Below are 26,841 nucleotides of genomic sequence, written 5' to 3'. Positions count from 1 at the left end.
TTTCTGCTTCTCAGAGACAGAGTCACTATTCACAAGTTGCTTGACTAAATGCAAAGTATTGTCCTCTCCTTAAGGACAGTCTCCCTAAATTGGCACATTAAAATGAAGGATATAAAGGCATAAAATGTTATTTGATATTTAAATATCATAGATAAAAAAACAAATGTCATTGTGGTGACAGCTTTGACCCCTACCAGTGCCGGACATGATCATCCACCTCTGGATGAACACCACGGTGGGATGTGGCCACCATCTTGGGGCAGGTGGGGATTCCTCTACAGGGAATAGACAGGAAATGTAGAAACAATGCCTACCAGAGCTTTGATGACTGAACCCTGCCATCTCTGACAAGGAGAATGACCTGCATCCTCTGTACTGACACTGTCCGACAGCAATTAATGACATTCACCGCTTTGTTGTTGACCTCTGATTTACCTAGATTCTTAAAACTATTTAAGAACTTTAACTGTTGATTTATTACATTTCTGACTACTGTTAAATGCCATAACTAACCTCTGCATGAAATCTAAAGTATGTGTATACAACTCTTTATCCTGTCTCTCAGATAAACAGCTGAAAAGTAAAACTCTTATCGGCTCATCGTCACTCACCAGCTGTCTGCTGTTTGTGTAACAAGAGTAAGTCACACTAAGTGGGTTTTGAACACATTACCAGGCCAGGGTAAAGCTTCTTAAAACCACAAAAACTGCTCACTGACATAAAAACTTCTCAAATCACATCTGCAGCATCCACTTGCCAGCTGCCGACTGTTCAAATTTGCCACGTCAGTACGTACTGTAGCTCCGCCAGACAGGTTTTAGTCATTATTTAACTGAGGAAGGATTCTTTGGAACATATGATGGAGAAGTGGATTATGCAGCATTAGTGGTTTGAGAAGTTTTTATGGATGTTTTGACATGTTTGTTTCAGTGATTCTGGGTTTCCAACTGCTGTTCTTCATAAAAGTGACATCAGATTTTCAGTATTCATAACATGGTTTGTTTCCAGCATTCTCTCTTTTTTCAGCACCAGCTTCCTTCATGTTAATCACTCAAAAACATTAAACACAGCCTGGAGCTGATAGTCTTACTGCTTCCCACTCAGTAGCTCTTTGGAATCAAGCACACATCAGCATTACTGCTACCCTGGTGAGCCTTGTGACTGAAGCCCCAGAGCAGCATGGCTTAACTACTGCCAGGGTTTCAGGGAGTGGCAGAGAAGGCCTCCCTTGTGAGCTCAAGTCTTGAACAATCCACCAGGCTCAAAAGTCAGTAAAACAGGGAGCCACTGATGTTTGTGGTTGACCATCAGTAAATCAAAATGCAGACAGAGCTGCTAAAGCTGGCCCAGATTCATATGGGCACATACATGAAAATGAATATATATGAAGAACTAGAAGAACGGTGCCTCTGTTCACCTTGCGCTGTTTTAAAATGTGTGACATAAGGAGACTGATATGGAGAGATGCCAAGAGTAAATACAGTTTGAAATATATTGTAGATTGGGGTCTTTACTGACTGGATTTCTGACTCGCCTCACACAATATAAACAGAAAGATAAAGCAGAAGAGTGAAAGAGGAGGAGGAAAAATGATGGAAAGAGCCTACTCCATGTTTCCACTGTTTTCTTTCCTACTCCTCATTTTAGAGTTACTTGGAGACTAAACACTGAGGGTTAAAAAGTGGGAATCTTGTAGTTTTCCTGTCATAATTCAATAAGATCCTCCCAGCACAAAGGTAAGCTTTCTCACACATGTTATCATCCTTTCCAGCTACTGATTAACAAGCTGCTCAACTTCATCCACATGTCTGCAAGTTTGTACTGCACACACCCTTCACTTTTACAATTAAAAAAAGTTTTCTACTGAAACATAATACATACACTACAGTAAGACGGGGTTGTTGTTGATCAACCAGTAACTTGACGATTACCTGACTAACAATACTGGGATTTATGGCTTCCAAAATCTCTCCTCGTTTTGAACACAAATGCTTTGCTAGAAGTGGATAAAGCTCTCGCACACTTGGAGTAAAATACATTTGGTGCACACTACACAGAAACATGTCAGTTCAACCGTGCGGTGCATCAGTGTTTTTTTTTTTTTAATAGTTTTGGTCTTTATAAAGGGATTTCTACACAAATGGCCAATATCTTTTCATGAAACTGGAATATAATCAGCAATCAAACTTGTGTGAAATAATAAACTGCTTTCCTTTACAGGTCATGGTGCCAAACATATCACATGGCATGAGGCAAGGGTGAATCCTGCAAAAAAACTTCCCACAACAATCATTTACTGTACACATAAGGTCAACATTTAGCAACACTTTCCTCTGTCTCTGAACCACATTTATATTACACCGCAGACAAAAACACACAATAATAAACTATTCACTAAGAACATTAAGAGTTTCCAACACTTCAGTGTGATCGGTAATTCGGAACAAATGTCTGTTTTTCCTATTTTTGCAGTGAAGCCTCAACCTGCAGCTGGAAGTAACCACTGTACACTGGTTATATAACTCCAAGCACGGCTGATGGGAGACTGCAGACTGTTCATGAGGATGCCCTGAAGGCGCTGGTACTCATTCACAAACCACTGCTGCAGCCACACACAGATGAACGCATACACCAGCTGCACAGAAACCTTGAAAGTATCACCAGAGGGAAGCAGTGTGGAGATAACTTCTTTTTTTTTTTATCGTCAATAGCAGTGGGAGCCAGTCAATAGTCGCCATACAACTCGGGGCCCAGAAACCTAAATTATTATGATTTAACATTGTAAAATAGAAAATGAATTAGTTTGTACCCATTAAGACAAATGTTAAATGATACCACAATAAAAAAAAAAAAAAAAAATTATACTAAGAGACAGAAAGCCTGAAAAGAGAAACACCAGTGCCAACTATTAACAGAGTTAATTAATAAAGAAATAACCACAGTCTTACATTTCAGCCAGAGTTAAAAATTCCAATTCAGTATCAAGACCCTGAAGCATAACACATGAATGCTTTCTTTGCTTTCTCTGTGCAGGCAATAGAAACCAACCCCAAACACATATCTTTAGATCTGAGTTAGTGATTGCAAAATGTGAAGTGCATGTACAACGATACTGTAGAGTGTAGTTTAGTGAGAATGGGTAGAGACTGAGTGGATGCATGCACTAAAAGCTATCTCTGGAAATAAAGCTCACAGTGCTGAGTTAGTGGTTTAAATTTTTTTTAATGCAGCACTACCCAGCAGATGTATTTTTCTGTGTGAGACAGCAGGAAACCTGTGGTGTCACCAAGGAGTAGTTGGAGGTTGTGTATCTGATCCTACATCAGCAGAGATACATGCAGCTCAAGAGCGTTAGGGTCAAAAACAACTACACCACATCTGAACAAGTCACACCTTCATGTTTTGTTCCCTACTTTTCACACCGATGACCCAGTCTCACCATCACACTCCAAACCTTCAGCATTTCCACCCTGCTCATTCTGTGCCTCCAACTTCATCTTCCTTTATTCTCCTCATAATTAAATGTCACATACAAGACGTTAAGAAATATCTTCACCAGCACCAACAGAAAAACAGAATTGCACACAATCCCACACAAACTGCAGATCCCTGGACACTGTTAACATTTACAGTATGTATGAGCCACGTACATATATTTTGGCAAGTGCTTCACACAAGCCTAAATGCTATAAAATCTGTACAAGGGAACAAAGGGAAAAGGATCAGACCCAAACTCTTAGAATTAGATTACTTTCAAATTCAAGTTTATCAAAAGCTTTTGCTAAAATTTTAAACATGTTGTTCATCTAACTGGGTCTCTTTTTGCACTTTTATCATTGTTTTACTGTTTAATTGTTTTGTGTTCCTTTTCACAATAATCTCATTTAATTTTACTTTTAACCACTTAAAACTTTGTATATAAATGAAGATATTACTAAGAGAACATTGACTGTATAACAGACTTTCAGACTAAAGCTACATCGACTGTAATTATAAGCAGGCCAACAACTAAACAAAATTTTAGTTACAAGAATTTCTCTAAGGTAAAACTGCTGTAAAAAAAAAACAAACAAACAAAAATGCAAACTTAACTGGGCGAAGCCAAAGAGCAATTTCTAAATATTAACAGGGAAATTTTGGTCAAAAACATGCTAAAAAGTCTCACCTGGCCTAATGAGCAGCAGCGTTTCACCTGAACAAACCAAACTTCAAAATAAGATGTCGTGTGATCTTAGGTTTGTCATCTCTCTTTTGCGGTTGTATGTTTTTTTTTTTCTTCAGAAAAACAGGAAACAAGATAGTTGTAACATTCGGTTCATCTCCACTTATCGCTAGGGTGTTTTTCTTTTCTGAACATTAAGCTAATTAAGATATTTCCTTGGCTCCAAAGCGTTTGTAAACTTAGACAGTTTCCGTCGAGGCTTCGTATCACATCGTTTTCTCAGCCAATCACGTGCTGGATGCTGAACAACAGAATCACGTGATTCGGGGTCGCTAATTGTGTTTACCTTTTAAATGAATGTTGTCATTACTATTTAACATTTAGTACCTGTTGTGAAAATTTCCAGTGGATCAGTTACAGACCTTAATATCAAGATGTTTCATAATAAGATGACCTTATCAAATTAGACTGAGCCATTACTCACATTGTGTTCTTTCACTGTAGTTTCAGATGAACACTCACCACATTTCTTTCTTAGTACTTGTTAAGTGGAAGTCAGCCTAATTTTTCTCATCCGTAATCAGAATTTATTAAACACACAAAGGCAAATATTGTATTTTAGAGTATAAAACGTTTGAACCAAGACGCAAATAAATGGATTGTTTGGCTTCTGCCACTGGATGAGGATTGTTTTCATACCACAACTATTAATCTAACAGAGATGGTGCCTCAGTTTTAAATTCAAAGGGCATTTACAATATCTACATTTACAATATCTACAGGCCAAATGACAAGTCATTTGGCTTTATAATTTTATGTGTGTAGCATCAAAGTTGTAGATTTATTTATTGCGCTAATTTTGGATTGTTGCCAAATAAGTCTAGCTGAGTTTAATGATGGTGCAGTAAAAGCATGGACGATCAATGAACTACAGAGCACAATGAAGTGATAAGCAATTATTGTTATGATCTTTGTTCTCCAGTTTTATCTGTCTTTAAACATTCAATTTACATTTTGTCATGGATGAAGTCGATCTAAAAGGTGAAGAAGCTTTTCACTATAAAAAGAACAAATATCCACCAGTTTTAGTAGCAAACAGCTCATCATTTTTCACTATGGCATCCTTACTTCACAGACACATTTGCAGCATGTCAGTAAATTGCACATAAAATAAGAGACATGTGGTTGCACAGCAACAAGAAACCCTTAAAAACATGCACATGCAGAGACATAAACACACACACATGCAGGGCCATGTGTTACCCACCAAATAGTAGAAATGCATGTCCATTTGCACAGCTTGATGTCCAGCTGGAAGCGTGGATGTGAACAGTCAGTCCATCAAGCAGGAGCATTAATCAGGACTGTGTGTGTGTTAGTGTGTGTAGCCCCTCCACACAGGTACTTCAGATATTGGAGCAAGTTGTTTAAGAAATCCACAGTGTTAGAAACATTCTCCTTTTCTGATTCATTCTCTTCCTTCTGCTGCTTTTTCTCTGCTCTACTGCACTTGACATTATTCCCCCGCCCTCTGTTCTCACCCTCTTCCTCCTCCCCTTCCTTGACTTCACTCTTTCATCCCTCCCTTTTTTCTATTTTGGCTCTATTCCTCTCAGTTTTTCCCTAAAACCTCCTTTTTCCCCTCCTTCGCTTTGTGAAACTGATCCTTTTGTTTTCTTCTGTCCAGTTTTTTTCTTCACCTATCATCTCAATGTTTTTCTAAATATGAATTGAGCAACATGTTTTAATTACAAAAGCACCATCAACAGCAGGAAGACTCATTTTCTCATCTTGCCCTTGCTGTCTTTCTGTCTCTCTCTGCTGATTGCAGATTTCTCTCAGTTCTTCCTGTGCTAGCCACGTCCACCGCCATGTGTTTGTGTGTCATAGATAGCGTGCTGGGTTCGCCGCTGTCAGAAACAGGAAGAGTGGAGCTTGGTAGTTCTGACCTGATGAGAGAACCAACCATTGTGTGTGTGTGTGTGTGTGTGTGTGTGTGTGTAGAAAGAGAAAGAGAGGTGGACAGACAGAATATCACTCAGGCGTTTTAACCTGAAGCATTTTATTCAGCTTGCTCTGTTTAAAGATTAAGAAATTATATTTAATTATGTGTTGAAAATTAATCTAGAAAATTACTGCTTAGTTTAAACAAAACATACAAATTTTCTAGGTTAATCAAAAGCAATGAAAACTTGATGTTAAAGGATAAGGCTGGTCATTTTCTATGTCAACAGTATTTTCAACACTCCCCATACAGAGATTAAAGCCAACAATGAATCGGCTTTACTCAGGGTTAATGTCTGTCAGCTGATTAATGAGTAACAGTTATGTAAAATTTCTCATTTTATTTGTGCATTTCCTTTTGACAGACATATGCACTGACAATAAATACCCACTAGGTGGCTCTAGAGCCCAACAAGAAAATAGTGAAAGAACAATGAGTGAACAGTTACTTCAGAAGATACCATTATGGAGCTGAAACATGAAGCAGAAGCAGCCTTCATGGTTGTAGACATAGCATTATACTTGTGAAGACACTGAGTGACATAATGCACTCCCCATCCCATAACCCCAAACAAAATGTCCCTTACCTTAATGACTACTTGCCAAACCCTGATCCTTAACCTAAACTTAACCTGACCCTAACCTTAAACCAAGTCATCCCCCTAAAATCCAGTCATTTACATGGTGGAGATCAGCATCTGCTCCCCATGAGGAAGACAGAGAACCCACAGTAATACCAGGCACACACACAAAGAGACATAGCCTAAAGAGACTAGTGCGGGTAGTTACGCTCAGTTTCTGCATCTCAGAGGTGACTGCAGATTATTATGAAAACAACCATCTTTCCTGGAGCTACAACAACATGCACATTCTTCATGGAAACACAGATCCAACTTAAGACTCCCCCTGGGCTGGGAGGCTACATGCTAATTGATGCTGTAAATGAAAACAATACGCTGCACTGACTTGGATTCACTGGTTAAAGAAACATTTAATCCACATATCTTGCAGAACCACTTTATACGCTATTGCTCTTGGTGTTTAGCATATTCAAGGACCATTATAAGAGTGTTTTGCCTTTTGGTGTCGCTCTAGGTTGTACGTGGTACATGCTAATTGATGCTGTAAATGAAAACAATACGCTGCACTGACTTGGATTCACTGGTTAAAGAAACATTTAATCCACATATCTTGCAGAACCACTTTATACGCTATTGCTCTTGATGTTTAGCATATTCAAGAAGCATTATAAGAGTGTTTTGCCCTTTGGTGTCGCTCTAGGTTGTACATGGATGTAAATAGCTTTCTCTTTTAAAATTACGTTAAAAGTAAATGCATTTATCAATGTAGTTTCAATAAAAGATCAATATCAAGCTAACTTCAGCCTCATGTTTTATTCATGAAGTAAACTTTTTAATAAGGCTACTCAAAAGTTTGAACTGCCAAGGCTGCAACAATCGTAAAACTTGCACTAATTAAACTCCATTAACCAGAACTCCTGAGACATTTTACTGTACATATGGATCATCAGTCCAATCAGTCCTTGACCCCTTGACCCCTGAAGGAACAGGGTATAAGGCTGGTTTGGCAACTAGTGGAAACATACTCGGAGGCCCCAGATCCAGGGGAATTTGAAGAAATGTAATAATAGGTATTTTTTCCTGTACCCCACTATAAGCTGAAATGATAAGGGCCTGTTACCTGTCACGTAGGAACACCAATTGAATTTCTAATTCTACCCGTTTCTGCTACGTGAACATTCATTATTGAAATGTGTAAGAAACTGTTAAACTTTGGTTCAAGAGGTTTTAGTTACTGTGTCGTGCTTCACATGGCAGAAACACCCAATTAACAGAAGTGTTGTTTCCTCTCCGGGGAAACCCATTAATATTGATTCAGAAAGTAACCTTGAAGACACGTAGGGCAGACAGCAAATACAGCACACAAACAATGGGAAAGCAAACAAACAAAACATTTTTAGCAAGAAAAATAATTTATTTATAATGATATATGATAATTTCATCACACTGGCATTGCATAGCTGCAGAGGGAAGCATTTGTGTGTGACGCCACCTCGCAGCTACAGATTACATCATTGGATAGGGCAGGGAAACAGATTATTCAAAACATACACAGAATATTCCTTTAAATATGTCTTTTTCAATGAGGAATAACAAAAATAGAATCATTCCAATAACTCTGTCTGTCTCTCTTTCTCTAATTATTATCAACTGCATCTTTATAAGCTATCTGTACAGCCTAGTGGAATTAGTAGCTCGGGGGGGGGGGATTACTTTGCTTGGTAACAGGGGGGTGTTTACTATCAAAGGACATCAGTTTTCATGATGGGCAGCACGCCTACTCTGAAACAAACAAACAAACAAACAACAACAACAAAACATGAAATGTCCAAACACAGTAAACCCCACCCAGTCTTTGGCCCAAATCTTCTCTGTTGCTTTGTCACGCTCTTTCACTCACTCATAAAGCTGGACCACACTTAAAAAGTTATTGATCAGTGCAACCCTACAGTAACTGAAGTAAAACCTAGGACTGCACTTAAAAAAAAAAGCAAATTTCAGCTAATTTTATGGTGCAGTTCACCATAGAATGTAGCAAAGTCCTCAGTAATTATGCATGATTTATAATTTACACAAATTTGGAGATATTTACCAGAGCTCACTAAAACTCAGTGAAGCTCAGTGAGATAACCCAAAGAGCCTCTCCTGAGCATGTTTCATCCCCTTGCATGGGATTAAACATAATTCACAACATGCAGGTAGTTGTGTTGAATAGTGCGTCAAATGTATGTGTTACAAAGGAAACGTAAATGTGTTAAAGATAACACAAACTTCTTAAAAGTGCAGTTTCAGGTTTATATATATTCTCAGGCTCAGGTCAGAAGGGTTTACTCATTGTAAACCATTGCATTTATCTTAAAGGCACAACAGGCACAAGCCTGTTACGGTAGATTTTTCTACAAAGTGGTAAAATAATAGTTTTGACTTCACTAGTCATTGTTTTTGTCATTAACCAATTATATTTTTAAGACATTTGCAAATCCTTGGATGACTTGCGGTCGACTTGGTTGTGAAGTTTTGAGTTTGAGATGGTGTTCGATTTGTTTATGCTACTCTGAGACTTGGTCTCATTTTAGTAAGTATTCATTAAACCCTACAAATTACTGTAAACACAGTTCACACAAACTTAGCTTATTCAGATAAACTGTGATCATTCTGTTGACTTTAGAGTAAACAATCCTTGCCAACTCTCCAACTTAACCATTTGTGTCTCTTAGCTCTAGGTTGTATTTTGGCTGCCCTATATCTCCAGAGACAAAATGTCAAATTAACTAAATTAATTAATGAGCAATTACAGCGCAGTAGCCTTTCTTGCTTTCCTCATACACCTTTAATCGCTTAGTAAGGAAGCAAAAGAGTGAGTGAGAGAGCAGTTAAAGCTTTTAACATGATTACACTATTGAGTTACAAGCTGAGAAGAAGGGAGAGATGACGGGATATGTATAAATTTCAACGTAATAATCCCCACATCCATCAGAATCAAACCTCTGCTCCACACACTCATTCTCCCTCCTTTCTCTCTTCCCTCCTTGTCCTCCGAAATAAGAGATAATGGATTAAATGTTTAGTATATGCCACTTGACAGCTCCCTTTTCACACTTTGCAGAAATGCCATTTTCAACATAATAAATTGTCCACATGTTTTAGATATTGGAAAATTATTTTACAAAAATTTCTTAAAGCCAGAGCTGCTCTGTTGGAAGAAATAGTCTTGCTGGTTGTTAAAGCCTGAATGGGTGGAGCTAAGGAACCGGCATTTCCCATGCTATGCAAGGGAAATGCAAAAATAATGAGAGATTACATATTGCTCCCATTGTTAGTAACTGTTATCAGGTGTCCTACAAAAGAACTAAAATCTGACAGGTTGGATCTATGGCTGTGCCCACTGATTATCCAATGAATGAGATTACACTATGTCTGCCTCTGAAGTTGCTCAGTGTCTAAGAAATATTTGTAAAAACTGCAAAAAATAAATATTGGCATAGCACCCTTCTATTGTACCCATATGTTTCTTTGACTGTTTGAACCTCTCCTCACTGACCTGTTAAAGAAAGTCTAACCAAATGTGCCAAGATTTCTGCCATGCATCCTCACAGGAACACACAAAACAGCGATTTGCGGTTCCCATTGAACACAAACCGAAAGTGAAACACCCTTTCTGACAACCCAGGCTTTTCATCACGCCTGTCTTGTCTGCAAACCATATTTCAGTTTAACCAAGAAACTATTTGTCATTATTGTGCTGAAACAACACATCCTTTCACTCCCAGCACTTTATTTCTACTCTGCTCCCACTCTCTCCTTGTATATACAGATCTGTGGATATAGTTTGGACATGATTTGTCTTGTAGTGCCTCTGTCTTCTTCCCTTTCATACTTTCCATCTTCACCTATCTGATCTCAGAAATATGATTGCTTCGAGGAAAAAACTATCACAACATACTCTGCGTATGGATGCAGATTTGGGAAACAATTTCTTTACTAAATACCTTAGTTACTTGATGCATCACTGATAACACCAGATTTCTAAACTCTTCCTTGCAGGTCTGATTCAAATGAAACAAAATTTCCCCTTTATACCTTTTACTGTTATTTTGGCTGACTTAGCAAAGGTCGTGTTGGTGTGTGTGTGTGTGTGTGTTCTTGTACTTGCTACATAATGAGGATAATATGGTTTTTTTCTATACAGAGTGAGGACATTTTTGGAAAGTGAGGGCATTTTGGCTAGTCCTCACTTTATGAAACACCTTTTTGAGGGTTAAGACTTGGTTTTAGGTTAGATGTTAGGATAAGGGTTAGGCAGTTGTGATGGTTAAGTGTTAGGGTAAAGGGATGGAAATTGATTATGCCAATGAGTGTCCTCACAAAGATAGAAGTACAAGTGCTTCTGTGTGTGTGTGTGTGTGTGTGCTACCAAGGCAGCTGAAATAACAATAAAAATAAAATTAAAAAACAGTAGGCGGTGCAGCAACACGCCCATAATTCAGTATACAAGGCAAACAAACACAGAGTTTTATTTCATTCACTAAATATTTAAAACAAGCGTCACTTGACTAGTCATAAATGGTGATAATTTATGCATTTTTAAAATCTTCACTTTTTTCAGGATAATGAAATACCTGAAGGACTGTTGTAGGAAAGAGAGGTGTATGTTTTTTCACTCTTGTTTTGTGTGATTCCTCCACTAGGGAGAGCTCTGACTCAATAGCACCTAGGAATAGTTTGCTGAGTTGGAGCCAGGAGATGCTGAGTTGGAGCCTCCTCCCTCTGCATGGCCCATCCATGCAGGGGGATAAGTCAGGTGTTAGAGCTGAACCACTGCTAATCCAGAATTATCAGTCCATCCACACAGACCCAGAACTTCGGGTCAGTCTAGTGTCAAAGACCACAGGGTGTTTCATTCTCAGTCCAAAAGGTCCTTTAAGCAAAACCCCATTCAAATCCTGCCTGATTCTGTGTTTGTGCACAGATCTTATCCATTTAGTCATTCAACATTCACTCATCTATGTTAATTCCATGTGACATGGATACTCAAAGGGAAGGTACAGAAAAAAGTATAAAAACTCAGAGCAAAAGAGAGAGAAGGCAGAATATAGACATTGATAGAAAGATGTTTTCACACTTTCAAACTAAGCACAGCATCTATTTTCTTAACAGTCATTCATTGACATTCATTCGGTGTCACGTCGTCTTCTGAGCTCAGATGCATAGACTGAATGCAGAGAGATGTGGAGAGGGGGTGAGAGAAAAAAGAGCTGGGAAAAACAGGGGATGGTTAACAGAAAGCAAGGGATGGTCAGGGAGAGAAGAGAAGATGGTAGGAAGGTTAAAAGAGGAAGGGCAAGAAGTTAGAGAATGAGAGGAAGGGACAGAGAGGTTGTGCTATGCAAAAGCAGAGAGAGAGAAAGAGGTTGCAATATATAAGGGAAGAGCGAGAACGAGAGCATATGCTATATGCCAGAAGAGAGGTTACAGGAAAAAGAGAGATGATGCTATATGCGGAGACACAGACGGAGTATGTGATCCAGCAGTGATGAGTGGGAGGAGAGTGCCACAGACCACCTCCTCTAGTCTGAGACGAAAGAGACAGCATGGAGGAGGGCAAAACAAAGAGAAACTACTGGGCCCCATTATGTCACTGTGCAACTCTGCAGCCATAGCCTCCCAAGTAGAGCTGTGGTGGCTAATCATGACTCCATCATTCCAGTGTTGTGTCCCAGCGATCTGTTCCCCATTCAAGATGAGTTTCCCCCAACCTGAACCCTAACCTTATCCTAACCATAAACACAGAGGAGGCGCTAGTAGAAACAGTTTTAACAGAGGGAAGCACATCTCAGTGAGGGGAACAGAACTTGACACAAGACCGGAATTCCAAACTCTGCCAACCATTCCAGAATCCTTCAGGTTTTGCAGTGCTTTTGCTTCTGTAGCTGTGTCCCAGTTCATGGAACCCATCCTTGAAATGCTCCATGTGAAGACCGATGGCACTGCAGTGTTGCAACAAGGCCGTCCCATTTCAAAGGCTCCTTCAAATGCAGTTGAGAAATACATCCTTCTTCCCTGGGCAACGAAGGCTCCAACTGGTGGATCCTTTTCAGCCCACCCTATCCCAAGAGTGGCAGAGTGCAGAGCAGCTGTCAAGTTTACTAGTTGACAGGAGCGGGACTTGTAACACAACAGTGATTGTGGGAACAGCTGGTAACATAAATAGGGAATCCTCTGTAGACCAGACTGTCTCATTTAGGTTCGGCCCATGGTTCGACCATGGCTTCATAGACCACATCCTTCAAAGAGTCTGAATTGAGACACAGCTTGCATTTGATTCCCAAATCCTCCTGATTCTGAAATTAGATTTTTTTTTCTGGAGTCCCTTTGTGTTTCTGGAATTATTATAGTTTTATAACATAAGGGAGAAGAGGAAGTTTTCTCATGTCAATGCTATCCCACGAAAGGTGCTGGGTAATGATGCACACACATTCCCACACTCAATACTGTATGTGCAAGTCTGAATATGCACACAAAAAATGGCAAACACACAAATAGGCATGAGAATGGCCATTCTGTCTCTTTCTCTCACTTTGTTCTTGGCACTTCCCTCTAAACACACATGTGAATAGACACACACACAAACAAGCACATATGCACCACTCGGTCCCCTCTGGTCCGTTTGTAGCTTTTAACAGTCCTTTGGTCCTGTCACCAGAGACCAGAATGAATAAAAACCCTGTTTAATAACCAGGCCTGCTTCATACTCTCTGTACAGAAACTCCACAGGCATGAATTCATCTGTGCACACACTTACATGGACACACATACTTGTGTAGATAGGTCTGTTCTGTTGGACTTCCATGCCATTACTCTTTAGTCTGTGTGTTGGGAGTGTGTGTTTTCCCTCCATGGTGTGGGCAGTTTGTAATCCAAACTGTTTGCTGTCCTGTACACTATTTTTAGTCTTTGTATCTGCAAATGATATTTGTTGATAGATGCGTAACATTTATCTTTGTACATGATACATATAGTACAGTCCAATTAATCATGTACAGTCTATGGTCATATTAAAAAAAATATAAGCAAACAAAAAATAATCTACACAAAAACTGAAAAAATAATGATTGATGAGTCTTAAGGGGAAAGCGTAGCAACACAAAGGCTGCTCCATGTAAATGGCCTCTGACACTAAAGAAAAAGAAAAGTGCTTGTGTTCCAAAATGCTGTTCGTTTGCCAAGTGCCTCTGTGGAATGTTTTGTGAAGGTCCACTTTCACTTTCATAAAATGAGCAACAAAAAACTGTGACAGGCTCATTATCTTTGGTGGCAAAAAGCCCCAGTGGTGTTTAAATCTGCTCCAGGCTGAATATTGTGTCTAATAAAAACAACAGGGGTGATTCCTGCTCCGGTATCGCATTTACCACCGAGAGAAGGCAGAGCTACAATGTCCAAGGTTTTCGACATATTTGCTTCAGGTATACTTTTAATAATTTATCCTTCAGTTCATATCGGCCTACAGGTGTTGGTGCTGCAATGCTGGATGGTTTCAGTTAATTTGTAGATGAATCATTTGTATCTTCTGTATCCATTTATTTCTTTAATTTGATTGTTGATCCTCTGTGCTATCCCAGCAAAATAGCATAACTGGTTAGAGATATATTAACTGGTGCTGTCATCATCAAGAAGGAGCCAGGAGTAAAGGTATCCGATGTATATCTGCATATTCCCAGCATCTGCTCTACCAATGCCATAATCCATCTAGCCTCCACAATAAAGACATTCCCAATGAAGAAAGCAAAGTGCTGTGTTGAAGCTTGACCCCCACATTTCATAGAGAAAATACAGTGAGAACAAATTTTGCGCTCTTCAGATTTGACAGCGAAGTGGAGAGCTCCAACTGTTTGGTCCAAAACTGTGCTCCAATTTGACTGGGCAGGGCAAACGGTCAATCAGTAGTTGGAGCGGCTTAGTTCGTCATGTTAACCAGAAGGCCCTGTGTGCAGTGGGTAGGACACTGTAGAATTGTTTGGTAGCTTTGTCAACAGCAAACGAGCCTGGATAAATTAACGTGTGCTAATGATACTACTGTTTATTGATCACTGGATTTGTCATCACCGGATGCTGCCTCTCCTCCCTCAGCAGTCATCGACATGTTGGTTGAAAATTCTGTGACCCGTCGCGCCAGAGGGTTTGTGCTTTTGAGAAGCTCCATAGCGGAGACTCTGGCCCCTCCGCTGGAAGACTTACTGCCTTTTTTTTGAAGCAGGGCCATGAAGTTCTCATTTCGGGAGATCGACCTCTGACTGCTGCCTAAGGTCAGGTTTCGGAAGTCACTACCACTAGTGTTGTGTTTCACCGGGGACACAAGACTCTGCCGGCTGCCAAAGGAGTCTGACGGCTCCTTTCGACCCAGAACCTTCCGTTTGGACCTGGTTGAAAAGGAAAGAAAGAAGAGGAGAGAAGTAATTACAAATGACAAAGGTGGAAATTGGGAATATATGGAACCACATTTCAGTTCTCCCTTATTCACATTTGGGAGTATATTCCTTGTTCTTGCAGAGAATAAAACAACTAAAACTAACTCCAGAAAGGACCCCATCCTTTCTTGTAAGAAATCAAAGTATTGTCTCCTGTTCTTCTTTCTCTCCCCCTCACCCACCCTTTGTTCTCTACCTTTCAAGCTATTTTCACTATTATTCAAGATAAAATAGTGAACACTTGTTGCTTAGAGACTAGGTTTCCTGTGATTCTCTTTGTGTGCTTGCATCCATATGTGTGTATGTGTGTGTGTGTGTGTGTGTGTGTGTGTGTGTGTGTGTGTGTGTGTGAGAGAGAGAGAGACATTCTGAAAAAAGGACAAAAAAAGATCTTCTGGTTATGCAGTAACACACTGTACACTGCTATTTCATCCGCCTAACACCTTTTCAGCAAGACAAAGCATCTTTCATTGCATACGCTGAGTTATGATGAACTCTCACCCTCTGTGCTGGCTGAGACCATTTGTGCTGAGAATATGTTTGTACTGTCAAAACAGATGAGGCAAGATGAGGTCATAATGTACTTTTATAGCTTTACAACATCCTTTTAAGGAAAGACGCGTTTCAATATCATTTTCTGTAATTACCATAGTGTTATGTCTGAAATGTGCATTGGATATACAGTATGTGTGTGCAAGTTCACCTGTGTATAATAGTGAACAAGTCTTCGGTGGTGTGTGTTGTAGGTGTGCTGGCCACCAAGTCGTCATCTGTTTCCTCAGCAATGTGGAGTACTGTCATCTCACTGGCTGCTAAGTCATCTGAACAAGACAGAAAAATCATATTAAAACATAATATGTTGTATTTGTGTTTTTTTGTAAATTGCATATAATGATTGCCTGCAGTATGCTGCCAAACACATCACCCAGGAATTGTACATTTCTGTTGTCTTATTTTATCAAGTCCAAGTACAGCCCTTACAATAATAGTAAATCCGACTCAATTACATCCAGAATAAAGTAATAAGTAGATGATGATGATTAATGTCATCTTCACTGTTACAAACAGTAAGAACCATTTTGTTTTGATTAGGAAATCTGGAGCAATTGGACTTCATTTGCTTTAAAACCTGGGAAATCTCTTCTGCCAGAATCAGGTTATGCATTGATCACAGCAGGAAAGGATCCTAATCAACTGTAGCAGCACTTCCATATAAAATTATAACAAAAAGGTAAGGAGTTCCACAGCTTCTGTCAAAACATGACTAAGATCAAACAACATTTATTAGCTAACTGTTTGTGTTAGCAAATGTTTTAGGAATGCTCCCCAGTGTCACTAGTGCTCAAAAAATAGGAAACTGCAGCAGAGCATTTGAATGGTTTGACTTTCTATGGTCGTTTTGATTCTCTAAGCCCTAGTTCTGACTGAGTTTCAAAGGTGTGAAAAAATGCAGCCCTCTCCATTCATTTCTATGAGGCTTAACTTTTCCTGCACCAGATGGTGACATAATCTGGCAAGATGCAGGGCCGACCAATCACATATGAGGGACAGTCAGAACGTGGACAGCCACAGGAAGAAGACTTTTGTTTACCATGTTAGTATGAGCATTCACTGATATTCACTCTCCAATTGGGACCACAGTTAAGGAACCATAATGACACACCATGCAGTTTTGTTAGTTAGGCTACTGAATGTTATATGGTGCTTTTATCTATCCATGCTGACACATTGGTGGTAGAAATTGGTGCTAATATAGAGTAGGCTACGTCTGCAGCATGGCTCACCAAAACAGAATGGAAACACAAGGACTGGAAATGTAAATGAAGCCACTCACATTGACCTGTCACAATGTGGCCATGTCGTAAAAGCTTATGTGACACTTCACATTTCATCATAGTTCTCGTTATCAAATGTTACTTTTTAATTTAGTTTTAGTTTCATTTTCATGCTGAAAAATGGGTCATCAATGAATCTTTTTCGCCATAGCTTTTGTTAATGAAATTAATACTGCTGTGATAGAACCAGAGCAGGGAGCATTGGTTAAAATAGTCTACATGGTGAATCATATATGATGTAGACGAAGGATGATATTTGATTTCCAAATACAATGTTATCCCAGTAACCAAAACCTTCTACATAAACTCACCTGCCCCGATCCCAGTACTGGCCATCTTCCCTTCAAGCTCAGTGAGGGAGGAATCTTGTAAAGATGACTGAAGTGAAGACTCTTTTGAACTCTCCTCATCTGTTCCCAAGTGTTGGTCATCTAGCTCTGGCATATCTGGAACACTAGGATCACTGGGAATATCCTCTGGTGGAAATGCTTCTATGGCACATTGAAGGCCCACAGGGGTGTCGGTCTGCGGCGTCTGCCGATCTGTGCTGCCATTAGTAGAGGAGTGGACCGACGTGGGAAAAAACAGGACATTTGGCTTCTTGGGGACTGGAGGTGGAATCTGGAATGAATGAGAGAGTTTTAAACATCAATTCAGTACAGTAATAATTTAGAGACAGGAGTAAATCACTAGCATTGGCAGTCTCTACTTCCATAAACTATGGACAGTGACACCCCTAAAATAAAGCATTTTCTGAGAGATGGCGTCCGTACCTTGGGTTTCTTTTTGTCCGACAGGTCTGCCAAACAGGAGATTGTCATCCTTGAGGGGAGGGTCTTGCTCTTCCCCTGCAGCTCTGGGGCCTCCTGGTTACTGCAGGGAGAAGGGAGTGAGCCTCCATCCTCAGGGCCAAGATGGATGTCTGGGTCAGTATCAAATTCAGGCTCCAAAGTTGGGTCCTCCAGAAGAGGCTGGGGGTCTGGGAGAGGGGGGAGATCAAAGAAGGGCTGGGAGTGGGGTAGAAAGGGATGATCATAGGCAGTTTGTGGGGTGGTGGAGGAATTTGAGTCTGGGAGAATGGAAGGACTTGTTGCAGTTTGGGGTGGAGGCTTTTTGGGTTTGGGTTTTTTCATGACTTTGTAGATGTTACCCAGAGGCACAGGCCGGTCCACAGGTGAGGCAGGAGGTGAGTCAAGGGCAAGGGGGGAAGTGGAGGAGGGTGAGGGAGACTTTAGGAGGAGGTTTATGGGTCGCTTGGGCAAGGGGGGCTTGACAGCAACAGGTGGTTTTGGTTTTGGTAGAGTAGGTGGAGGACTGGGATCCTCGCCTAGGTCTCGGCCATGCTGTTCTTCTTCGATGGTGTCAGACGCCCCATCAGGGTAGTCCTCCAGATCACCACGAGAAACAGAGCGAAGCCGAACAGTTTTCAGCTCGCTCTGGGTAACCACAGGCAATGCCTGTGTAGAATTGGGGCTGATTTTTCCAGGTTTTGCTGCTGTCGAAGTGTCAGAATGCCGCCGGCTAGCCTTTTGCTTTGGCTTGATTAATGACAGCTCCAGATGTGCATTCCCAGGCATCTCAAAGGACAATCTAGACCTTGCAGCTGGGTCCTTGGTTGATGGTAGTGATGATTTCCTCTCTGGGATCTTTGGGCGCATTTTACATCCTGATGTCCCAGCCATCCCTACTGTCCCATGACCTGACACTTGACTGAGTGGAACAGTTGGAGTGGGAGTCTCTGACTGGCTGGAATAACCACTTGATGGGGACATAAGTCCAGGGGGTTTGAAGGGTGAGGATGCCTTAACGTCAATTTCCGTGGAGAACTGTGAGGGTGAGGTGGCTCTGGAGGTGGAGGGAGAGTCAAGAAGAGACTCTGAGCTGCCTCTGACTTTCATACATTCAATCACTGTGGTACCTGTTGCTGTGCTGGAGCCTGATAGAGACCTGAAGAAGAGAAGAGAAGAAAAAAGAGGAGAAATGAATGCATTTCTAGTCTTTATCCAACAAACCTCAATCACACTTAATAAGCATCAGTAGCAATGGTAGGTAGTCAGACTTTGTTTGGCTAGAACAAATAAACTGCTAATATAAAGTGGGGTTTTATTTTCTACCTGTAGGGATCATTCTTCCACTCCCCCAGCTGCCATTGAGTGGGGAAGGTCAGCTCTGTCTCTCCCTCCCTGTCTGGTGCCTGAATCTCCAGGCTTGGAGGTCCGTCACTGCCTCCATGGCCCAGCTCCCTCTCACCAACAATGGGCTTGGAGGAGCTGGATGAGGTGGGCAGGAGAAAATCAGGCTGAAAGTCTGGGAAGTGGTCCCTGGGAATGTGCAGGCTCTTTGGCCGGCCATCTCGGTAAAGACCACCTTCATGGCGGATTCTCCCCTTGGCTTCTCCGAGATTCTTCATAAGAGAGACGCTCCTCACAGGAGGTGGTGGCTTGTGCTTAGATTTCTTAAGTGAGATGGAGCGGGATCGTAGACGTAAGCGACTCTCAGCGCTGTAGTCCGAAGCTGTCACAGAGATTGTATCTGTAGTACTGGTGCTGTCTTCAGAGCTCCCTCTGGGGTAGAGGAGGGCATAGTTCTCACCCAAACCAAGGAAGTTGTGAGGCTGCTGTAGGTGGTCTCTTACTGACATAGCGTTCCCATTCCCTGTAGACATCTTTCCATCTGGCTGGCCTATAATACCTTCTGTGAAGCAGAAGGAACCAGAATCTGTGGGTGTAGAAAGGGAACGCTCTCGGAACTTGAAGGCGTTCTGTGCTGCTATGGAACGTGCCGACCGCTCCCTCCCTCTCCCTGGCTCACCAACTCTCCCCCCTCCTCCTCCTCCTCTCCCTCCATCTGCTGCAGCCCCTTCTGTCTCGCTCCACTTCCCCATCATTGCCACTGCTGGTGGAATCGCTGGCATATTACTTCCTACTCTCCCTGAAGAGTCTGTCACAGACATGAACGAACTGGAATGTGAGCTCATCGAGTGTCCGGAGCTCACCAGCATCACCCCATCCTGTGTCACTCCTCCTGTATTACCAATGATGCTGTGCTGTTTGGGTGGAACTGCTGGACCTTTGTTCATGTTATAATTGTAAGACTCATTCCATGCTCCAGGAGAAAAGGTGGATCCTTTAGGTCCATTCCAAGAAGCAGAGGGTGTGTTTGAGCACAGCAGCCCAGAGTGGTCCATAGCGCCTGGGTGAAGTTGATCTGAGGCACGCTGCTCCGATGTGCTACCTAGGAGAGGGGGAAAAAACTAGTATTAATAAAATAAAACTAAACTTATCATAACAAATTCAAATGACAGACATTAAATAATGAAACCTCAACATAAATTCCCCAGCTCCTGAGACACAACACTTAAAAAATATACCCTCACAAAGCCACTAGCTTGGCTGTGGGTGGTGGTTACTGCCCATGTCTATAGTATGCAGCTTTTTCTTTAGAACTAAACCATATAGATTATTTAATAGATTTTGTGCTTACAGTGTAAGGGGGGCTCACAGCTTCTGATGTACCTTAGATTATACTGTATACTATTTTTCAATTTAACAACACTTAAAATGTTTTTATCCTGTCTGCACTGACTCACTATTCAAAATAAGGTAATGAAATATTTGGAAAAGGTCATACAAATTAGAGAAATAAGTATATCTTCAAATTTAACACAAAATCAATTGAAATGTCAGATGTTCATTTTAGGTGTTCTGTTTTTTTATTGCCTCTCTGCAATTAGGACTTTATTCAGGTTAAACTGTTTACATGAACCTTTCATACCCTGCAACTGAGAATCCCTGTTGCAGTGAATAAACCAATTACATATAAAGAAAGATCCTGGTTGCCAGCAACACTGTCCTTCACTGAGCTAGAGTGCTGCAGGTACAGCAAAAAAAGAGATGATTAGTATAAGCAAATATTATTATTTTTTGTTTAATTCAAAATATGGTACTGTAGGTGAAAAGCAGAAAGAGAATTAATTAATATGTTTTCCCCCCATAATGACCCCTTTTAAGGATTAAAGCCAAGTATGAGTGTAAACATACCCAGTTTAATCTATCCAAGCTACATTTATGAGAACTGACACAAAACAACAAAAAACTTCAAAAGAATGATTTATTAAAAATGAAATGAAATCTATGATCTTTCTACCTCTGTACAACTAGTTGAAAGATACAAACTTCACTGATAGATCATTTCTGCCTTCTCTAAAGTTATCTAAAGAAATGGTGAAAGTGTTTACAGCACTAACACAAAGTACAAAATGATCTCCAGAAAAAGCTTAAGGTTTCTAACAATGCCCACAAAGCAACAGTGGACAATCTGTCCATAGTTAATGACAAGAATAAATTTCTCTTCCTTTCTTCTCCACCTATTCTCTCATTGGCTAAAGGCCAGATAGTTGAGGGGAAAAAGCAAACAAACACCAGATGAGGGTTGTACACACCTGCAGGTAAAGTTGTGTCGAGATCAGAGTGTGTCTTTCTCAGGGGGAGGTTCTGGTGGGGAGTGTCACTGACCGGCTCCAGGGAGTGTGGCTGGTGGGGGAAGGGGTCCCCTGGAGAGGGGGATGGGGACGGGGAGTGCTGGAGGAGGTCGACACCGTGGAATTTACCTCCCCCTCCGTCACCTGGAAGAGAAGAACAAGAACAGGGAGTTCACCTAATGGAAGGAAAGATCATCTTAGATGAAGGTGGAGTGAGGAAACACAAAATGATTTGGTATCTTCCAGCTTCTGATTGACAGAACACACCGGATCCATGTAATCAGCAGTGGGTAGAGCAGGGATAGTTGGAAAACAAGCAGGGCAGCGGCCCTCAAGGACCAGGATTGGTCACCCCTGGCAGAGAGGCAATCCAATGAGTCATACAGTATGAAGCAGCAGGTACCTATTTTACCTCCATGACATGCAGCACAGTCTCTCAGCCATTTGTATAACTTAGTCAGGCTTCTTAAAGTCATGTCTTGTTTCAAATAAAAGCCATATCAGATGCAACCTACTGGCATAATTTATCTCCTGCAACAAAGTGACGCCATTCAGTTAAGTTCTGTTTACCTCAGTAAGTGAACAATGATGGAAAAGTGCATGTACAAAACAATCAATGAATCCATGCATCAAATGCATCAAATAAAACTGAACTGATGATTATACCAGTGCCAGAACAAAGGTTTATTATGCATCAAATGCATCAAATAAAACTGACACTTTACAATGGGGATTTGTTTGTTTCTTCTCAATCGTGGTAAGAAGTCTCCAGAAAGTTCATTCCAAATCAGTGGGCTGGAGTTTTGCAGACATTTCACTATTCATCCAAAGGGCTTCCTAGATTGAGCTGTGGTTAGTAAGAGCATTATTTATCTTTATAAGGTGACCACACTGGAAGATAGGCATGGAAATCCTTTTGTAAGAAAATCTTGAATTAAGATTTTGGTTCCTCCAAACTCAAATTGTGAGCAGTTGACCAGTTAAACGGAAAGTTAAATTGAAATCTAAGCAAATTTTTACAGAAAAAGTTTGTTGAAGTTCCATAAACCAACTGCATTTCAATGACTATATTTCAGTATGCTGTTAGGAAACACTTCACCATGAAACACAGTAATTGAAATGCTCTTATTATGTCTTATCAAAACCCTCCTCTCAACCGAGATATCTAAGACTTTTCATTAACAACTGCATAAAACTAATTTTCGAAGCCAAATATCCAAGTTCCTGACTAGATTATCACTAATGTTCTAAACTACAGATAGATGACAAATGAAAGGAACAACTAACACAAGTGTCCTATTAAGGTGCCGGACCACCACGTGCACCTTGGCATTGATTCTGTAAGTCTCTGGACTCTACTGGAGGGGTAACACAATTCTTCCAAAAGAGCAATTTCCTTTTCTTTCTGCAATTACTGTATGTAGTTCACAGGTTTACATTTACAACAAAAATCAACAGTGGCTCTTAAAAACAAACATTAAAATCAAGGGGATAAAAATCAACCTCTGAAAAACCATAAATCCAGAATGATATATTTCTTACCCTGTCTGTCTGATTACTGTCTCTTAGCCTGCCTACAGTGTATCAGTCATTCATAAAAATTGCCAGCATGGAATGAGCAGGGACGGACGGACAGAGGAAAGGAGGAAGAGGTCTTCCTCTTCATCCTCTTTACTGTTCTTTTCCTCTCTGGCTTCAGTGACATTCACTTTCTCTCTTTTCCTTCACAGCTGCTTTGTTTTTCTTTTTTTAGAGAGGAAGAGCAGAAAGTTACCATGGCAACAGCAAGCTGGTTACAAGCTATCTGTTCACTGGTTTAGAGAGAATGCAGGAGAGAGAGACTGAGAAGGATGAGAGACTGGGTGTCATGGTAAGATGAATAAGTCTTGTGATATTGTATAATTTTCAAATTTACTACAACACTAAATGTGTATTCATCCACAGCTGAAAATAGTCCCTAGCAAATGTCCTCTTACTTCTGTTTTGGGGTAACATTTGCTAAACAGTAATGTCCAGCTGTTGTAAGAAATTATTAAGCATTTTTAAAAAATTTAAATGTTTGTGATACATTTAAGAAGTTACCTCCTTGGCTTGGATCTGAGAGCAGTTTGGGAAGTTGGAAAGAGTTGAAAGACTCCAACCAACACATCGTTGCTTTGGGTCTTCTCAAGGAATTTGATGTCAATAGGGGAAAATATAGGACAACGTCAGTCTTATCCTCAAAGCACTCCTCTCTCTCTCTCTCTCTCTACACTGACACTATTATCTCTCTACAATACCTCTCTCTCCCACCTTTCATTCTTCATCTCTCTGTTCCTATCTCTTCCTCTCTGATGGCAGTGAATACCCACCAAGTGCAACGCCACAGGGATGCATCATTATACCTGACCTTCTACTCCTCTACTCAGTGCTGTAGAGGAGTAGAAGAGGGTGAGAGAGGTAAAGTGAAACAGAGAGACAGAGATTTAACTATAGATGGATATGCGTGAGGAGAGGAGAAGGAGGGGAGACGCAGCCACTGACGAAGCAGTTGCTATGCCAAAAACCAGGAGGACCACACAACCACATGCACATTCACACATGTAAAGGCACACACACAGACACACACATGCACGCAAAGTAAACAAGGAGAAGGTTTGGCTGAGATGAGTGCAGGCAGGAGTGTCAGAACGATGTGGCTGAGGATGACCACAGAATACCAACAGCTCTGACAGCAACCACACACATACACACATACAATGCACACAAGCAAAACTGACTGCCAGAGACGAGGGAGGGCATTAGTGAATGCGATCATAAGAAGAAAATGTTCTCAATGTCCAGTCTTGTTTCTATTGCATTTTCTCCTTTAAATCTCAAACTTCTGTTGAGTGAGAATGTGTGTGTGTGTGTGTGTGTGTGTGTGTGTGTGTGTGTGTTTGCCTGTCTACACTGTAACCTGTAATATACGACTTCTGACATGAATATGCAATGAAGAAACCTCTATGCAAATAACAAAATGTTACATTTTTTGCATGTAATACTGTTTGTTTCTTGTTGCTTTGATAACATTAACTTAAATGAGTCTAATATAAAAATTGATACCTCATCCTATTTTACATGGTCAGTTCATGCTATGGACCACTCTTGTAAATATGAATATGTCCTTTTCATCTGGGAAATGACTGATTCCAGTGATGCCTCAGCTTCTGGAAAAGCTCCCCTAAACTGTTGCTGTACACCCTCATTAGAAAATGGCTTCATTAGTGTGAATCTCTTGAGGAAGAAGAAGATGAGATTTGGCAATTATTTTATCCTTCTCTTACAGCACAAGAAAACAAATCAATATGAAGTTTCAAACACTGTAAACTTGCATCTGGGAACAGCCAATGCAATTATGTCATCCAATCACTGTATATTTACTGTAGAAATGTAGTTTATGTTCTAATCTAAAGTAACTTAAAACAACTGCAGCAGTAGAAGGTTTTCTAAATTATCCAAACTCAACAAACTAGTAGTATGAAGAGCACAGCCTGGTGGGTGCTTCTGCATATATGCCCTTCAACTTTCATTTTCATTTGAGTTAAAATGACTGTTACATTAACATAACCAAGCCGATATCTGAACCCTGGCCCATTTTTAATTGTCTAACATTGCAGCAGCATAAATCTACCTTAACCCTAACCAAAATAGTTTTAAAGTTAGTACATTTCAGTCTGTAGATTACATGAATGTCTGTAACAATTTTCATAGCAACACATCCAGTATTTGTTGAGATATTTCAGTCTGGACCACAACAGTGAAAAAACCAGCACTGCTATCGCTGCAGCAAGAATGCTACCGAGGCTAAAAATTGTCCAGTGTGAGCTATCCACTATAGCATGATTACCTTTTTTTTTACTTGACAAATAATGCAAACAATCATTTGTCAAAATCTTGTTGGTTATTGTTCTATAATCAATTAATCAACTGCTGTAATTGCTTGAACACTATTTTTAAATCAAACCAACAAGACAGCTTGGCTATATAAGGTTTTGCACCACTTCATAGGCTGGATGTCAGCTGAGTCTGTTTACATGTACCCATTTAATATACAGCAATGTCCTCTGATGATAAGGGCTCAGTTAGACCCTGGTATTGTAGCTGCTCCAGTCTTAAAAGTTCTATTAAAAACTTAAAAGCATACTCTGTACAAAAAATATGTTACCCCCAACCTGTTCTCAGTGTTTTTGGCTTACAGTTGGTATCATACCTGTAATATCGAGTGGTAAGAAGTGAGCCGGTGTACGTCTCCCCAGATGCCAACGGGGTTTTTCTGCAACAGGCGGTCCGGTGGTAGCAGAGGTGGCAGTGCTACTGCTGCTGTTGTTACTACTCCAGGCCAGCAGGGGGCGATCTGAGCTGCAGGGGGACGGGGACGGGGAGGGAGACGGGTCAGTCACTGACCTCAGTCCAAACACTGAGGAGGTGGTTTCATCCTCGTAGAGCTGCCTGGAGGCTGGCTGGAGGAGAGAGGAAAGGAGAAGAGCCCTTTTGTTACATATGGTGGGAAATATGATCCAGTCAGGTTCCGAGAGACTAAAGTTGTGGCTTCCAAAATACATGTCTTTGTTTTGCATGAATGTAAAGCCTTAAGCCTGACTTTTGTTTCTGACAAGACAAGAAATTCACTTTTCTTTTAAGCTGTGCTCTGCTTTGGGACACATTTTGTGTTGTTCTGGATCTCTTTTCACAAGACACCCATTTGCATGAGGAACACGCGTTCTCTGAGTGGTCTTGTTTCTGGTAAGTTTTTTTCAGTGACCCCAGAAAAAAAGGACATTTTTGTTGACATCCCAAAGTCATTATGCATTTCAGCCATTTTATTGCAGCCTAATCCTCCCGTGTTCCTATCTTGATTTACTTAGTGACATCTCTGCCCAGATTCAGTTGTCTCTTCTTTTTTGCTACAAATTGGCTCGGCTTCTTTGAAAGCTCCCTTTTCAGGAGCATTTGTCAGCTGCCTTGTATTAGATCAGAGATATAAACCATCACTGCCAAGGAGTCCTTAAGCAAAGCACTGTAACCTAAACTCCACTGTATCCCCGCTGATGCAACTCATGTGAGAAACAAGAGTACGTGCTGTCAGAATTTAAATCCAAGTAATCTTATGGGGATCTGCCAAATTCTAATTGAAGTTATCCCAAATAGAGACAAAGGCGTTAACTTAACAGAGCTGTTTAACAGCTTGCTGAATGAATGGTGCGTCAATATGCAGGAAATGTGCAGCCATCTTGCAGGAAAATCACCGTGGGAGTCCATCAAGCTGCCATAATACTGCAGTTAGGGAAATAGA

The 26,841-nt window shown here is 40.7% G+C and overlaps 2 protein-coding genes across 8 annotated transcripts in view; both read right to left on the bottom strand.

Annotated features, from left to right (window-relative positions):
* The window catches only part of arhgap36 (Rho GTPase activating protein 36), a 36,685-nt gene extending 31,041 nt beyond the window's left edge, over window positions 1-5,644 (bottom strand). The window contains exon 1 of one of the 2 annotated variants that reach the window (XM_020623725.1): window positions 5,430-5,644. In XM_020623725.1, the coding sequence (XP_020479381.1) occupies window positions 5,430-5,453 (24 nt within the window). In that variant the 5' untranslated portion in view covers window positions 5,454-5,644. Of the gene's footprint in view, window positions 1-4,165; window positions 4,451-5,429 lie in introns of those variants that run through there. The other variant, XM_020623726.1, reaches the window with a different exon arrangement.
* A 5,481-nt stretch (window positions 5,645-11,125) lies between these two features.
* nhsl2 (NHS-like 2) overlaps window positions 11,126-26,841 on the bottom strand; it is a 92,710-nt gene continuing 76,994 nt past the window's right edge. For all 6 annotated transcript variants that reach the window (XM_020623714.1, XM_020623715.1, XM_020623718.1 and 3 more), the window contains exons 4-10: window positions 25,759-26,008; window positions 21,489-21,671; window positions 19,162-20,281; window positions 17,821-18,994; window positions 17,359-17,668; window positions 15,916-16,033; window positions 11,126-15,164 (exon numbers count right to left, since the gene is read on the bottom strand). In XM_020623714.1, the coding sequence (XP_020479370.1) occupies window positions 14,825-15,164; window positions 15,916-16,033; window positions 17,359-17,668; window positions 17,821-18,994; window positions 19,162-20,281; window positions 21,489-21,671; window positions 25,759-26,008 (3,495 nt within the window). In that variant the 3' untranslated portion in view covers window positions 11,126-14,824. The remainder of the gene's footprint in view (window positions 15,165-15,915; window positions 16,034-17,358; window positions 17,669-17,820; window positions 18,995-19,161; window positions 20,282-21,488; window positions 21,672-25,758; window positions 26,009-26,841) is intronic.

This window comes from Monopterus albus, unplaced genomic scaffold, assembly GCF_001952655.1.
Source record: "Monopterus albus unplaced genomic scaffold, M_albus_1.0 scaffold308.1, whole genome shotgun sequence".
NCBI classification, from domain to species: Eukaryota; Metazoa; Chordata; class Actinopteri; order Synbranchiformes; family Synbranchidae; genus Monopterus; species Monopterus albus.
This window is presented reverse-complemented; position numbering and strand designations above follow the sequence as displayed.